General features: G+C 32.8%; 1 protein-coding gene across 2 annotated transcripts in view; it reads right to left on the bottom strand.

The window, feature by feature from the left end:
• LOC108903632 (neurotrimin-like) overlaps positions 1-17278 on the bottom strand; it is a 360822-nt gene that overhangs the window by 131557 nt on the left and 211987 nt on the right. For both annotated transcript variants that reach the window (XM_018705868.1, XM_018705869.1), the window contains exon 3: positions 1688-1895. In XM_018705868.1, coding sequence (XP_018561384.1) covers positions 1688-1895 — 208 coding nt within the window. The remainder of the gene's footprint in view (positions 1-1687; positions 1896-17278) is intronic.

The raw sequence follows: 17278 nt of genomic DNA, 5'->3' as shown, positions 1-17278 counted from the left end.
CTCGAAATTACATGACTGTCGATTGGCTTCCTTGACCCAGTAACCCCATAAACCAAGGTGTGCGTAGATGTATAACTACGAAACTGTGGGGCATAAATTTTACACGTAAAGGGTTTGAAGGTTTCTATAACCCAATAACCCCATAACCCTATAGTTCTGGGTGTACGAATATGTATAACGCCAACTCTGAGGAATTAAGTGTGTTGTAACTTCGTAATTCTTTATCCCGGTGCACACATGCTCCTGTAGACCCATGACCTGGGGCATACAGATTTGTGTTATAAAGTCACCCAGGACTTTTTATTACAAGCTTTGCCTTTGCAACTTTCCTTGTTAGTATGAGTCGAATCTTGCAACTGAATTTTAAAACAGTTGTCCTCAACCGATTGAGCTGAAATTTTGCATACACGTTTAGTTTAGATGACAATGCACGGTTAGCTAAGTGACGCCATCCCATATCCAATATGGCGGACTCCCAAAGATGGCGGACCAGTTATTGTTATGCACCCCCATGATGGGTATCAAATGAAAGGGTTTGTTGAGAAGAATACGAAAATAAAATGACGTCACTAAAAGCTTGTTTAATTTTTTTTATATGTATGAACTTATTCTCTTTGTATCTATACTGAAAAAACGTAATAGTACTTCCTTGACTGTGCAGTTATGAATCGTGACTTTTCGCGATCAAAATCGTTCAAATAACAAGTTACGGGGTTACGGGGTTACGGAGCTATGGGGTTATAGGATTATGATGTTATGGGGTTATGGTGCAATGAGATTATGAATTCCAATATTTTCCGAAAATTAACTCGCGATAACCTAAACATATCACTCTCTTTATTTAAAGCCATAATACCATAAATAACGAGGAAAGAAATCAACTTTAACACATGGAATGAATTTTCGTAAACCCCTTCATTCTGATGTCTCCTCAGAAGCCCATAACATGCTTAATTAATGACATAACACGCGTCTTATAGACCTAGTTAGCCGTTAGAGTGTTGAGACATCAACCCTTGTTTTTATTTATTATTTAACATATCCAACAAAGGACGTGATACTTGTTAATAATGTATTCTAAGCTTTAGAACGTATCTGATGAATGCACAACATTTTATGTTATGAAGTTTTACATGGTTCTTCTAAAGAAAACTAATTGTATGAGCAAATAGAATTACGACTTTTGTTACAGGACTACAATACACAGAACACAAAGGATAAATATAGTACATACAATATTTGTGTTTATGAGCTAAATCAATTTTATAGCTGCCGTTGTATAAAGTATGGATACTGATTGATATAAATAAACCAATGATTTCTAGCATATGGCATCGTTACGTATTCGGTTATAACATTAATTTATTCACCATAATACGCGTTAATAATATATTTATTGATAACATTTATCCGTAATTACACTTACGTATAAAAGCGAAATATATTTTTATATTTTACGACCTCGGATTGATTTAGTGTTTTAGACCGGACTTTTATTGCCAGGTTTAAATAATCTAAAGCCTATGCGTTAACTTATTCTAATTTAACGGGCAGCGTGTAAATTATAATTCCCATGTTTGTGTTCGCCTGTACATCAGGAGTGGGATGGCGAAAAGTGAGCATAGGAATTTCGCCAGCCACATCATTTCCTAGTTCCCTAAGTTAATTAAAGCATAAATCAACTTACCAACAACATGCAGGTACCCAAGTTGAGTTTTGGCAGTGACGGTATTGATTTGACACATGTAGCGGCCTTTGTCCTCCTCCTGGACGTTGCTTATATGTAAGAACCACGTCCTGTGCTTGTCGTGGGTCACGCTGATACGTGGATTCCTCGTTATGACATGATTGTGCACTGTTAAAATTGCTGATTGTTCGAAGTGCATCCAAGCGACCTGGAACAAAATAAAACCATCGAATTATACTGTTTTCATAGCCAATTTGACCGTTTTCACGGAAATCAGGCAACGGGACGCGCGCAAAATCACTCGACGGAAACGAACAAGAACAACCTTTACGGCGTCCGCAAATATTACAATAATTTTTATTTGTTTTAATTCTCCCAACTCACACAATTTAATTTAATATATTCGAGGAAAATAAAATCTGATACTTTCAGTTTTTCCATATATTATTTTTGTTTCTAGTTGTATAACACTTTTCTAATTTTTTGTAAAAATTTCAGTATAAAAGTCTTGCGGAATCAGAATTTGCAATTAAAAAACATTCAATATATTCTCTTTAATTAATATTCATAAGTGTACCTCTCTATAGTAGGATCATATTCGATGCAAAGTAATAAATCATTGCCTGTCAAGGGGTCCAGTGCAGTACGGTTTTAAAGGGTTTAGAAATTGAATAATTTCTTTATGCATTATGAAGGGATGAAGTGATCAGTTCACGTCTGGCACCCCTGTTCCTACAAAAATTCCTTTATTCTCATAAACTATTTATTTTAAATACAGGGTGATTCACAACTTATCCAAAAAAATTTGGGAATAGATGCGGCATGAGAAATTGAGTCAATATCGTAAAAAAATTTTTGTTAAATCCTTGTAGTTTCCCAGAAAAAATTATTGAAGTTATAGTACATTCAACCACTACATAGCTGGACAACTGTAGTCTCTAGCGTCATTCGCAATACGCGTGGAGAGCCACGTGGCCTCAGCAACTCCGAATACAAAAATCGGATTTTGCAATCGTCATTGCGATAGTGTTTACCTTTTATCTGTCGTGTTAACAATAGTTTTTTAGTAGTTAGTGTCAAAAATGGTTTGCGTGTATAGCAATTCAGAGTTGATGGATATCGTTTTAATTTATGGTGAAGCATTTCTGTTATGGCAAAGCAAGACATCATTTGTGTTAGTTCGTAGAAATTGAGTAAGACGGGCCCAAATGTGTTTACCCGTTGGTGTACAAAATTTTGAACAATTGTTGTTGTAACATTGCAACATCGGGTATGTCAAATGATTTTATCATTTAAAAACATAAATTAATTTTATTAATTAATAAAGGCAAAAGTAGTTGAATTTGTAAATTATTTAGAATTAAAATAGAGTATGGAGAATAACTTTGCTCTATTTTAATTACTATAATATTTCAATTTTCTACTTCTGTGTAACCCATTTTAATTAAATAACGCGGACGGAGCTATCAAATTTTAATATATGAGAATAATACAAACTGTCAAACAATATAACAAGGTTGTCATGACATTACCTGTCACTGTCACGGCCTACCACATAACATTGTCCATGAGTAATTAGGCCTGTCTCTAATTAGTGAAATTACAATATCTACATGCATTTTGGACCATATCAATGTCGGTTCTGTCAAAATATATTATAATTAAATCTGTAAATCCTTACGTAATTGAAAAAAGGCAGACATGCCTGAAAAGGGTTTAACAATTACAAGATGTCTTATTTTCTTAATAAAAAACCTTCTTTTCGTTTTTTAGAAATATCTTGCTTATTGTTAGAGATGGACCCAACAAATCCTATATGGCTATGCTCTACAGGGAACGTTCTATCCAAATATGTAAAAATATTCAGGGTGTTCCATTTAACTTAACAAAGTTAATAGCCGCGGCCATTTTGTTTGGACTTCATTTGTTTTTCTACTATCATTTTATAAAAATTCATAAAAACTCGTGCAACTTTTATATTTCACATTTTTTTATAACTCTTAAAACAAAAAAGTTAAAGGGGGGTCAAAATATAGTGAATCACCCTGTACATCCAGAATTTTTTTTTTGGATAAGTTCTGAATCACCCTGTATAATTTACTATAAATCCAATTTGTTTTTTAAATTCCACATATGTACTACATTTTACCTCTGTACGCGCCACTGTTTACTTGTTTTTGGAGGCGCTCTCTGATTTATGGCCAAGCTCGCCAGGTTAGTATTTGACGCATAACCGACCACTTCGTACATACTCGATGTACCTGGTCGACTACAGCTACTACTAGAACACATTGCGTATGATGCGGTATTTCAGATTTTACATTCAATTTCATTTTAAATTTGAAATGGTTCATCTTACGAGTCCTAAAAATGACGACACGATTTTCCTTACATAAAAGACCGACAATTTTTTGCTCTACTTTGCATCGAATACGATCCTACTACAGTTAATGTGTAAAAGATTATATTTTTTTCAACAATTTAAAATGAATGAGATTACCTCCGTGCTTCAAAATTGTGCTTCATTATAGAGCTGTTACAAGTGAGTGTTACACCATTATTTTTAATTAAAGCTTTTACTAAAAAAGTACCCCTGCATATATTTCCATAAAAAGTATTATTTAAGGTTATTAAATCGTTAATCCTTAACCTCAATATATAATGAAGTTTGAAAAGGCAGTATCTTCGACGAGTTTTTATTTATCTTAAAACTTTCTATACTTACAGTTCGGCCTGATCTTTTATTCAGGTGATACCTACTCGTATGTGCATTCCCTCTTCATACCGAATACCGTCTTTAATTTTTCTCATATACCAAAGTAACGATGTAAACTTTTAATACTTTTTACTTGTTATTGTCCTACAATCGTATTTTTAGTCTTAACTTTTATAGTCCATTTTATGGCATTTGAGATGTCCAGTATTAAACTGCACAGTAACGGACATAACCTATTTGTATCAATCTGCCAACTTTGTTTAAATCGCTAATAAAAATTGGCGCCCATGCACGCAATGCGGACATTATCCCGCGCATTATTACGGTCTTTTAACTAAATGACTCAGAATAATACAACTATGACTTTTTCAATCCCCCACGTTCATTATCTCGTTACAGTTAATTATTTATCTCATATAATTATCTGTACTTCACTGCTATATCTCGACCAAGTTTGAAATTACTCGGAAATCTTTTCCTGATGTCTTTCTAATTATAGTAAACCCGATCGATATGGAAGTTCCACAATTTGGAAGCAAACAGGCACTACTAAATTCTTTATATCATTGTAATACAGTAAAAATCGCATATATTGCAACATTTTATAAGGAAAAATGTGTACGTTTAAATCACGTTTTAGAAATTAAATAAATTGAAACGTTGTATCAGAAAAGTCATCACATAACCTCACAAAACAATAATGAAAGCAAACATCATATTTTCTGGTATCGAATAATACGTACGTTCTAGCCAAGTGTACGTTATATGAGAAAGTTATATTCATGTACGTTATAAATAACTTTTCTATTCATGTACAAACGCGGTTTCGTTGTATCAAGAGAATATTGATTTTCTACATTCTATTACTGAAAACTAAAATTGGTACGTTTATACAAAAAGTATACTGTAAAAGCAGTAGAAATCTTTTCCTGATGTCTTTCTAATTATAGTAAACCCGATCAATATGGAAGTTCCAAAATTTAGAAACAAACAGGCACTACTAAATTCTTTATATTATTGTAATACAGTAAAAATCGCCTATATCGTAATAATTTGTAAATAAACATGTGTATGTTAAGATTAATACGTTTAAATCACGTTTTAGAAATTAAATAAATTAAAACGTTATATCGGAAAAGCCATCACATCACTCACAAAACAATAATGAATGCAAACATCATGTTCTCTGGTATCGAATAATACGTACATTCTAGCCAAGTGTACGTTATATGAGAAAGTTATATTCAAGTACGTTATATGTAACTTTTCTATTCATGTACAAAAACGGTTTTGTTGTATCAAGATAATAATCTATTAATAAGAACTAAAATAAGTACGTTTATATGAGAAGTACACTGTAAAAACAGTAGAAACTAAAACTGTAGCACGTAGAAACTAAATTATAAATGCATATATAACTATTACAATCTACAAATTTTTCCTTTTTATCGGAATTAGTCATAACCGACTGTACGTTATATTGTGTGTTTGTATATGTTTTCACTATACATATTTTATAAAATAAAATAAATAATATATTTGTCTGTTTTAAGGCGCCCAGTGAGAACATGATGGTTTAAAAATCGTTAAAATAATTTAGTCAGAGTTTGAAAATATTACGTATTAAATTATAGGAATTTTCAATCGAACGTTAAAGGAATATACTATAACTTACAAGAAACGTTAAGAGCATAGAATAAAGTTACAATTAAGCCTTATAAAAACAAGGAAAATCGAGGGAAGAAAAATGTTAAATTGACAAGTGAATTTGTACGTTATAATCAAGTGTACGTTAAATTATACATGTGCGTTATATCCATGTAATATAAGGCAAGGGCGTTATATGTACATTCGCTATTTGGGTTCTTAATAGGATTTTTGATATATCAAAGGTGTACGTTATATTACGTATGTATGTATGTACATGTATGTGTAGTATAACGCATGTACATTACATGTACCTTTTCTATTTGGATTCTTAATAGGTTTTTTGGTGTATTATAGATATGTATCAAAGTTGTACATTATATTGTATATGTACGTCATATGATGTAATATAAGCCATGTACGTTATATCTACGCTCTCTATTTGATTTCTTAAGGGGATTTTTGGTATACTATACATGTATCAAAGTTGTGCGTTATAGTATATGTGTACGAAATATGCATGTAATATAACGCATGCACGTCTTCTATTTGGGTTCTAATAGGATTTTTGGTACCACAAACAATCGAGGGTTTGCTGTAGTAAGAAAATATTGATTTTCTGACGCAGATGATGTTTATTTGGATTTTTGTCATTATTATTTTTTCACGTACTGAAATACAAATTTTAGGACGAATACATAACTTGTAAATGCTTTTAACAAAACATTCAAATAAATACAATGATATCTACTGCAATTGTTCCACGACAAATATTGCACTGTTTACCATCCGAACGAATATGTGGATGGAATTGTAGCTTATTTATCACGGTTAATCGCATTTGTATTTGAAGTTGCTTATGATGTGTTCATAAATTTAATTTAGGTACGCATTTAGTTGTACGTAGGCGGCCATGTTGATTTTTCTTCCTCTGCTGCAGCAGATACGGAAACAAATCCGAAATATGAATATGCGGTCACTTTTTTACAAATGAAAAACAAGAAGGAAGTTTCGAAAGATAGCAAGCGTTAAATATTGGAGGCAGTCGTGCACTGTAATGTAACACTGTGCCGTAAAAGCCAGATATTCACTTCAAGTTAAATTTGAATTTTCGTACGAAATTGTTGACTATCAGAATAATACCATCTTAATACAACTTTAGTAGTTTGTTTTAATGTATTAAAGTAGTTTTAAGCAAGAGCCTGCTCCTTAGCGCTCTTCGTTTTATTTTACCTAGCAAATTTAATTTATAACGAACAATAGAACACGAGTTTTCAAAGGCATACGTGCTTAAATATTAATGAGGGATACAATGTCAACTAAAGGAACTCAAGAGGTGTGTGTGTGTGTGTGTGCCTGCTTTTAACAAAAACTATCGAGTTGTTCTGTCACTTCATCGCTACTCTATCTGAATCATTGGTTGGCGGGGTCATGTAACAGGGTTCTCAGGTTTAGGGAAAACTTGAAAAGGTCGGGAATCCCAAGTCTTCCGGGACATAATTACAGAGTTACCCGGAAAAATTTAAAACTTAACAAATTTTTGTATGAAAATGGAGAAAATATTAGGCGGGTACAAAGGTGCAGGCCTTCAAACAATCAGGTCGTTACCACATGCTAAATTTTTCATGGGAATTACCCAAAATAATTTAAAGGGATCTCTTATTATATTACTAAGTTGGCAGTGCCAGCCAACGGCCAATACTAGTGGATAAATCTACAGTACACTGGATTTAATTGCAACGAATTGGTAGTATCTTCAAAGTTTCACAGATGTTTTATTTTTTTGATAATTTAAATTTTTCCTGAACTTATTCTTCTACTGCATTGACAAGAAATGTTTGTGTAAGATACTTCTTTCAATCAATCCAACATAAATATATTTTTTTTTAGCAAAAAATAAATATCCTGAAAAAATTTTAATTACTCAAAGGTATCAAAAGGGCTGTTTTGATTTTCAAATACTTGTAGATACTCTTACCAGGTTTTGTTATTTAATCTACAGGGTATCAATGAACTTGTGTCAAATATTTTTGCTACACGTCCGTTATGTCAAAATCAGGTAAATACACAGATTTGTGTTGAGTAAAATGTAATTTCAAAATCTGACTTACTTCAACATTGCAAGGAGCCACTTTTTGAGAACTGCTGATTTTCATAGATGTTTGATGTACCACCCACCATTTGCTTGCACACAAGCTTCAGCGCGACGTATCCAATTCGCTCGCACGCGTTGCAACATTGCCACGTTCTCTCGAATCGTATTACAAGTTTCGGCAATACGATATCGCAGTTGGTCGATATCACGAACTTCCGTCGAATACACAACAATTTTCGACATATCCCCAAAAAACGTCTAAAGGGGTGAGGTCCAAGGACCGCGAGGGGGGGGGCATGCATCTAAGTAGGCTGCCTATATAGCAATCGAAAAGGAATGTTGCGCACTTTCCGAAGAAAGTGAGCGGGGGCTTCGTCACGCAGTAACCACATATTTTGCCGAACATTTCTTGCATGTTCCTGAAGCAACCATTCGCAAAAACCACGACGTAGTGGAAAATCCTCAAGAGTAAGCGCTTGAACACGTTGAATATGAAATGGATACAACTGAGCTTCTCTAATGTTCGCCACACAACAGGATGCGAAATATTTACTTGCTGTGCAATACTTCTGGTGTTATGATGCGGATCTTCTTCGACGAGATCTAAAATCATCTCCTCGACATTTAAGATTCTTAGTTGTCGCTCTGGGCCACCCTCGCGACCTCGACGCGGTTGTACTTCATCGGTGTCCAAAACGCTGCAGCAACAAATATTCGCGTTGCGGGGGCACGTCGTTCAGGATATCTTGCACGACACACTTGACAAACTCTGTAGACATTTTCGTTTGCTTCGCCATAAATTATGAGCATATCATAATATTTGCGATTGCTAAATAAATGCGCCATTTTCAAAAGAAAACTTAGAAATACGGCTATTAATTGTACTTTCGAAAAACAGCACAGCAATCACTACAACAATGTCGAATACAGTCCGGCTTCATAACAAACCTACAAACTCGTAAAAAGTGTTAGAGAATCTGTAAGTACTCGCCGCGATAAAATACATGTATTTCAGCAGTTCCAAAACAGTTTTAAACACATTTTTAATTAGCTTTTTTCTGTATGACCTTAAACTTCCGATATAAGTTTGTGACATCAATTAACTCAGTTCTTTAAATTTTTTATATAAGTTCATTAACACCCTGTATTTGTTATTTTTATTGTAATATTATTGTACACTTGTCAAAATGACAAATTTGTCACTTTCTATACTTACAGAAATGTTTCGCTAATTGTAATAAACATAACTAGAAACATAAATAAATTGTTTAAAATAGCAGAGTAAAGTAAACACATATTTTTAATTTTTCAAAAGTGTAGTAAAAACCAGTAAATACCTGAAAAAAATTATTGGTTGGCTATTCAAAAGTGTCCAAACAGCTGTTTTGGTATTTATAACCTCTCCTAACTTACCACCCCATAGGTGGCCTGATTTAACCCTCTTGAATTTTTATTTCTGAAGCATTTTTATCAAATTTTGCTCATTAAAACTATAATATGTAACAAAGTGGTTGGCCGTTGGAGTAGACTGAACGGGGAGTACGTGATTGAGAGGTGTCAGTCTATTAGTTTGTTGTTTGGTGTTAATTGTTATTTCTCTGGATAGGTTCATTTTGGATATTATTTTAGTTTGGTGGTTGTTACTTTTGTTAGTTGGGTGAGTACATTTTTATCAGCTGCAAGATTTATGTTGGACCGATAATCTTCAGTAGTCTGAATTATCGGTGTTAAGAATGCTTTTCGCCCAATATCATTTATGTCAATATAGTGAGTTAAGGGTCCCCTTGCTACCGATGTATTTCAATGGGTTAAAGGTCCCGTAATGTGTATATGTTTTGAGTGGGTTAAATGTCCCGATACTGTCGAAGTGGGTTAAATGTCCCGATACTGTCGAAGAGGGTTAAATGTCCCGAAATTGTTGAAGTAGGTTAAATATCCCGATATTGTTGGAGTGGGTTAAATGTCCCGACATTATCGTAGTGGGTTAAATGTCGCGAAATTGTTGAAGTAGGTTAAATGTCCTGATATTGTTGTTAAGGGTCTCTCTCCATGTATCTATTGTAAGCCTGAGGGGTTCAAGACTTCAATGTTTATTTTCCTACTGGGTCATGCAACCTTTTCTGCATATTGGAAAACTTGGAAAAAAATCTCCCCTGACTTTGTTCTTTCTTACAAACATGTGAAATACACACAAGACTCTTTGCAAATTTATAGTCAAATTTGGGAATGAAAATACTATATTCTTCCAAAAAATATTGTCGTCCCTAAGTTTGAACAGCTGTTCAACTGTATACATAATATTATTGGCCGGAGTTGGCACTGCTTAACTGTATAAATAGTACTATTGGCCGGTACTGGCGCTGCCACATAGCAACGTAATAAGACATGACAGAATTGCCAATGAAAAGTATAAAAAGTAAATTCTGAAGCTTTCTATTAAAACTTTCTAATTCTTCCGCTTTAATATTATTTTCAGGAATTCAAATTAAGCATGGCGATTAAAAAAAGCAATTATGCTTGAATTTTATTTACAAAAAAGTTATTGTTACAATATGAAACTGATAAACGTAAGCATCCGACTTAATGTCGGTGCATTTTTGCGGATGTTCGACAGTCCGCTTCCATTGCCTCGGCAATTTTTATAATCCCGGCGCATCCATTTTCCGGTTGAAATCTAAAATAGCTATTTGTTAGCTGAAAACGTGGTCGCCCTAAGTATACACATTGTTTTGTTAAATCAGCCACTCTGCTTAACTAACCATGTATCATATTCCGCAATTTGCATATACAGTACGGACGAGGCGAGCGATAAAATATTAGTGTGTAAAAACATTATACACCTACCGTATGTAGGCATGACCTCTGACCTCAAAGGGGCACTAAAATTCAGTTAAGATATAATCTTCCGGCGGCATTAGAGCGACGCCGGTATGTCGCACTGTTATGTGTTCGGGGTGTCACTTATACCGAAACTGTTATCAAAACGTTTATTAATTGAGAGGATTATTTAACTGTTCCGCTAGGTTCCAGATTAACTCTTTAAATCGTTAGAAGTGTTGTATCGGGCTACAGTATTTATTACCCCCGCAAGCACAATAAATTTTATTTTATTATGACAATAAAGTGGCGTAAATTTAGGCGCCTTTCTTTGTTCTACTATTTCTATTACACATACTCGCGAAGGAATTGCTCGGAGCTGCTTTACGACTGTACGACTTAAATATAATTTTGTACAACAAATTTTGCAATTAACAGTCAGGAATTTAATTATCTACAATTTCATTAGTTTGGAAAGTGTTCACAAAGTTAGAGGCATAATTTTACAATGCTTGGACATGCGCTCATAATTTGTTTAATACCTAACATCAAAAAGTTTCCTATATGTTCCCATTTTTGACGTTCCTCATTTGCTTAAAAATACAAGAAATGCTTTATATAACAATGATATTAAATTTTCGCAGAATAAAACAGCAAAATTCAGCCACATAGTAGTGTTATGAAATTGATAAATCTAGAAGCTTCTAAGGTTTACTACGAAAGATACATGACCATTATTTCGAATTCGAAATAATTTTTGGCAAGTAACTGCAATATTATTTTACATAAAGGCAGGTAAATAACTCTTTAATAATAATTTCTTTGAAATTTGCAGTTTTTAATGGTTTCTTTAAAAAAATAACAAGAGTCTCCATGTACATTCTTTTGATTTAAAGTGTTTCATAAGTAGTAGGTCATGAAACCGCTGTCAATGGTTCAACTTAATTTTAATTATCAACAAACCATTAACAGCTGTTTTGTGATGTATTACTTATGAAATACTTTTTATTCATTAGTGTATTTTATTATTTTAAATTTGCCGCCATTATGGTGCAGCGACATCTATTAGACAGTAGAATTAGAAGTTACTCTAATTGTGTTTCCTATGCAGTTTCCTTTAATTATTTTATGGTCTGTGGTTTCCGAGTGTGTCGTTTGCCACAATAACTACAGATGGCGTACTCTGCCGCTGCTGCCAACAGAAGATGCAGAATAAAATCCTCTTATTTAGTTACTCATATGGATATACTAATAAAATCAATAAAAACTCGAAGAGAAAGAAACGACGAGAATACGAATTTTAGTCCTAATTTTTCAAGTTTTTTTATTTGGAAGGAGTTCCCCTATTTTGTTAATACTTATATCCTCCAATGAATTCAGATTACTTTAAATTAAAAAAAAGAAGTCGATTATTGTAAGGGCAATAGTGTTTTCGGGCATGCCTTTCCCAATTAAAATAATGGCGTCCACCTAACGCTTCTAGTTATAACGGAAGTTGACATCATCTTCGTTATTTTGAATGGAACACCCTGTATATTATTGCAGTTTTAAATTCTACGTCAATTTTTAGGTGAACTTTCATAAAGGTCTATTCTTAAAGTTAATCGTTTTTGATTTATTTTAATTATAAAAAAATTAAAAAAGCACTGCCTAATTCAAAAAGATGTGTATTTTACAATAATATTGTAGATGAGCAGATGACATAACTAAATCTCTAAGCTTCCCTGCCATAATTTCAAAATGACTTAATTTCATATCGAGTGGTAGAAATTTAATGCCCAATTTAGTCAACTTTAAACCATTTTAATTTATTTTTTTAAATGGAACACCCTGTATAACCTGATGAACAATTTTGTTCTCTTTCGAATGGTATAATGGTTCCCTATACCTATCTCTCCTGTTTTTTAAGGTATTTATTGTTTTTCGTGCAGTCAATTGTTAATACAGCTATCTAACATCATTTATATCATTTACAATTATTTTGCGATGGCAAAAAATTATAGAAAAACCCAAAAAGACAGCCATACAGTGGATGCCTAAAAAACTGTTTGAGTATCATATTCTACACATGTTTATCTGTCAAAATAAGAAAAAAATGTTTTTTTCTTTATCTTTGGGTTGAGTTTCTTAATAGTGAACATTACAAAGGCTTAATTTTTCTATTTTCTTATAATATGTATTTATTTAAAACAAGTAATATCATATCTATATACCATCACTTTTTATACAAAAAAATATCCCTGTATTATCTTTTCCATGAACAGAACTGGTTTCAAATTGTCCCCGTTATAGATATAATATTAAAAAATCCTCAGTATTCATGAATCTTCGATATTCATGAGAACAAAGATATCCTATTAATCAGAAAATATTTTCACCAGCCATGGATATTATTTACGAACACTGAATCCAGAATACATGTCTAAAGGTGATGAATACAAACACTGAATACTGTCAAATAAATGTATTCGATCCTGTAATACTAATTACACAAATATTGTATTGCATGTACTGAATACTATTCGCGAATACATTGTACTCAAGTAATATCCATCTCTGTCAATATTCAACACTTCAATGTGACAAAGCGACAGTGAAATTAAAGAAAAAAAGTATAAAATGTTAATATACAAGAATTATAAGAACCATATCTTTTTCCAGCAAGAGTATCATAAAAAACGTCGATCTGGTGTAAAGTGTAAACAGTGATCAAGCACGTGTTGCACGAAACTATTGGTCCAAACGGGTTGAACGACAATCCCAGTCAGACACGCTTTGACCGAGAAATTCACAGACTAAACACAGTATTTAAAAAAATAGTAACAAATAGTTGTTATTAAAGACTTGGAATTATTTTAAAATATTATTCAAACCTATCAGATTTTTATTTATTTTTAATTACGGACATTTTGTAAAACAGCAAAATTAATTATTTTAAAACATAAATTAGCCTCCTTACAATCCACGTACTGATATTAGTTAAAATTTAATGAATCACGCAAAAAGTGTTAATTTCTCTGCAGTTTAAAAAACTAATTATAAATTACATCCGGTATTGTAAATTCGTATGGTTTAACAAGTGATTTATTTAATGAAAGTCAACTTATTTTAAAGGCGTTTATTTCCGATAGTTTGTGAATTGTAAACGACGAACATTATTATTAGAATATGTATTTCATATGTATGAGTGCGACGAGAATTTTATTTTTAAAGAGGTATAACAACTTCCGATTGTCCCGTGTATATTTACCTTTTCATAAACGATCGGAAAAGATCCCCAACTTTTTCCCCACTTACTGAGTTCAGAACCACATCCTAAGGAAAGCGGAACTTTTCAAGAGCCATCCGTAAATTCAGAAATTTAATGAGGTGTCTCTGTCAGCGTGTGAATGCATTTGCAACTTTAATTGGTTTTCCGCATTCAAAGTTAAAAGAAGGTTAATATCTTGAGCAGTAAAACGTCACGATTAAAATAGAGAATTTATCAATAAATGAGAAGTGTAAAATTGCTCGTCCTTTACAGCAAGTCGGAACTAAAATTCTGTTTAAATGTTTAAAAAATAATTGTACTCTATAAAAATTCATTTTTATTTGTAATATCCTCTTTTTTTAGGCGAAAGTAGTGGAGTTCTGAGGGGGACATTCGATGGTGACCTTGGCCTTGACACAAAGGTCAACCGTAGAGGTCATTTGAAGGTCAACTTGCATTTTTAGATATGATAGATATATTTCTGACACCGGGAATTAATAGAGGGGGAAATTTTACGTTCAGATATGTCTTTATGGTATGGGTTAAAGTGACCCTAAAGTATTTTAGAGTTAAATCAGTTCCTGAATAAGATATTGAGATAGTTTTTGGTAAAGCACTTACAACGAAGGATTCTGGTTGAAAGTTGTATGGTTTGATGGGATCATACGATGATGACCTTGGCCATAACCTAGAGGTCAAGCTTGAAGGTTGTTTGAAGGTCAAATCAAATTACACAGGGGTTATAACGATCTTGTCTTGACTTGCTGGGCCATGACGATTTTGCCTTAACTCAAGCAACTTTTAATCCTTAAATTAAACTAATGCGACTTGAGAACTAGTGTATGAACCAAATTATTTACAGTGTTCTAAAAAACAACTTAAAGGGAAAGTAAAAGTTGGTCAAATCATTTTAATACCTATTGTTTTTTATTTCCCAGCTATGGTGGAAAATTTAATTTATTTAAGGATTAAAATCGACTTATTTTGGCCTCCAGTTTCGAGATTTCCCAACCTGTCGCAGACACCCGGCATAATAGGGTGTTCCATCTAGATCAACAGATTTTTTTAGGTTTAAGCTTTTCAAATGCTTTTTCTAAATCCTGTATGTCATGCTACTGAATTAAAACCGAATTTTTTATTAAATGCTATCAGAAATAATTTTTTTGTCAGTTGTACAGGGTGTTCTGAAAACTTTCATTATGCCCCGCTAGAGGGCACTTTACCTAGAATTCAAAATTTGTTTCGTTCATAACTTTTTTCTCTTGCTAGACATCATAGAAATTTAAACAGTATTGAAAAGAGAAACAATATCAGAAAAAATAATGTACTCTTCAAGCCGATAAATGTAACCGTTTACCAGGAAATCGCTATTAATGTGTTAATAAACATCAAATTTTGACAAATTTTTCTGAATATGATAAAAAGAAAATTTTCTGATCTATGGATTCTCCCCACACACCTCAATTCTCCCCAAAAATAAAAAAAATCCAAACTGGCCATTCAACCTACCCATCTCTAGTAAATTATGCCGTATGGATTCGCCTCCACATAATCTCAATGATTTTTTTTATCGGCCTGTGATTGTTAATATTGAACTGAATATCAGAGCTTCTGTTGTTTCAATTTGTCTTTACAAAATTCCAAAAATTGTGAGTTCCTACTTAAATTGTGTTCAATATTTTTAAATTACCTACTCGGAATGAGCTTGTTTTATTTCTAGTTTTAAATTTGCTCTCAATTCTCTGCAAGAATTAAAAAAATTAGAATTACAATTTTTCTCTCTAAAATACTCTTTTTGTTTTAATTTATTTTTTATTTCTTTTGTAAACCAAAGAGGAGGGAGGAGGGTATGTTTTCGTACATTTATCAAATATTTTTTTATATTTCGGAACACAAATATCTAATATCTTTTAAAATTTAAAATAAAAATAGCTTACAGTATCAACATCAAAAAAATAGTTCAACCTTTCCCAGTTGCAATTATTAAGTAATTGTAATTAAGCCTCTTAAGTCCTCTTAAGGACGGAATTTTCAAGACTGGAATATTCCAGGTTTTCCACAAGTAGTTTCTGGTAAAACGGTCAAGTAAATACAACTGACCTGTTCAATAACGTATGAATATGTATAATCTTGTAACCGCTGGAAAAAAATGAATGCAGCCCCACTAAAAGGACTATTTAAAAGTGATATTTACTTCGTACCAGGAAACCGCGTTATTACAGCGCAATCCTCCTATTACTGCATTTTTCAACATCGACATAAATATGTGTCTCTTTAGCTTTCATATTTATTTTAAAAGCGAGTGAAGGTATAATATATCCGGTTACTGGACTCTTTTTGATAAATGTGGCATATCACAGGGAGCTAATTTTTTAATTAGAAGGTACCCTTCCGACGAAAAGGTCTTTTTATTAGATTAGTTTTCTCTATATATACAAAATCGTTGGTTACACCGAGAAAACAAAATATGTTCCATCCTCGTATAACTACATAGGTTTTGAAAATAACAATTATTTAAGTAACACTGAGAAAAATGTATGTATGTATCTATAATAATCACTGTCGATATTTTGTATATTCACGATTATCCTCCGGTGAAATAATAGATCCATGAGTTCTGTCATTCTAGGATATAATAGCAGTTACAAAGTTGGAACGAAAGCAGAATCCTTTATTAATAATCACTTGTCCTAATGGACATTACCTAAGTTCGCAGATAGTACGAGGAGAAATAGAGTCACGGAACTATGAATCCCCTATAAAAGTAGATAAACGCTCATCAACAATAAAAACATTTAAAGTTCGTGATGAGCCAACTTCGGGGAAAGGTTTTTACTTTATCCACAAGCTGTTCAACCGTCGCAAAACAGTTGTAGTTTTTATAACTACTTGTAAGACGAAATTCCGGAAATCGAGCTATGATATCGATTCCTCTTTCAACCGGTTCCCACTGATTTTGATGAATGGTGCACATGGAACTTCTCCTAATTACACACGCTTTTTATATATGTAGCAGTTTTATGCTACGTTACTGGTTTGTTACATTCTAAGATGCTTGTTAGTAAT

The sequence above is a fragment of the Anoplophora glabripennis genome, unplaced genomic scaffold (genome assembly GCF_000390285.2).
Source record: "Anoplophora glabripennis isolate ALB-LARVAE unplaced genomic scaffold, Agla_2.0 scaffold93, whole genome shotgun sequence".
NCBI classification, from domain to species: Eukaryota; Metazoa; Arthropoda; class Insecta; order Coleoptera; family Cerambycidae; genus Anoplophora; species Anoplophora glabripennis.
The sequence above is the reverse complement of the archived record's forward strand: the minus strand, read 5'-3'. Positions and strand labels throughout refer to the sequence as shown.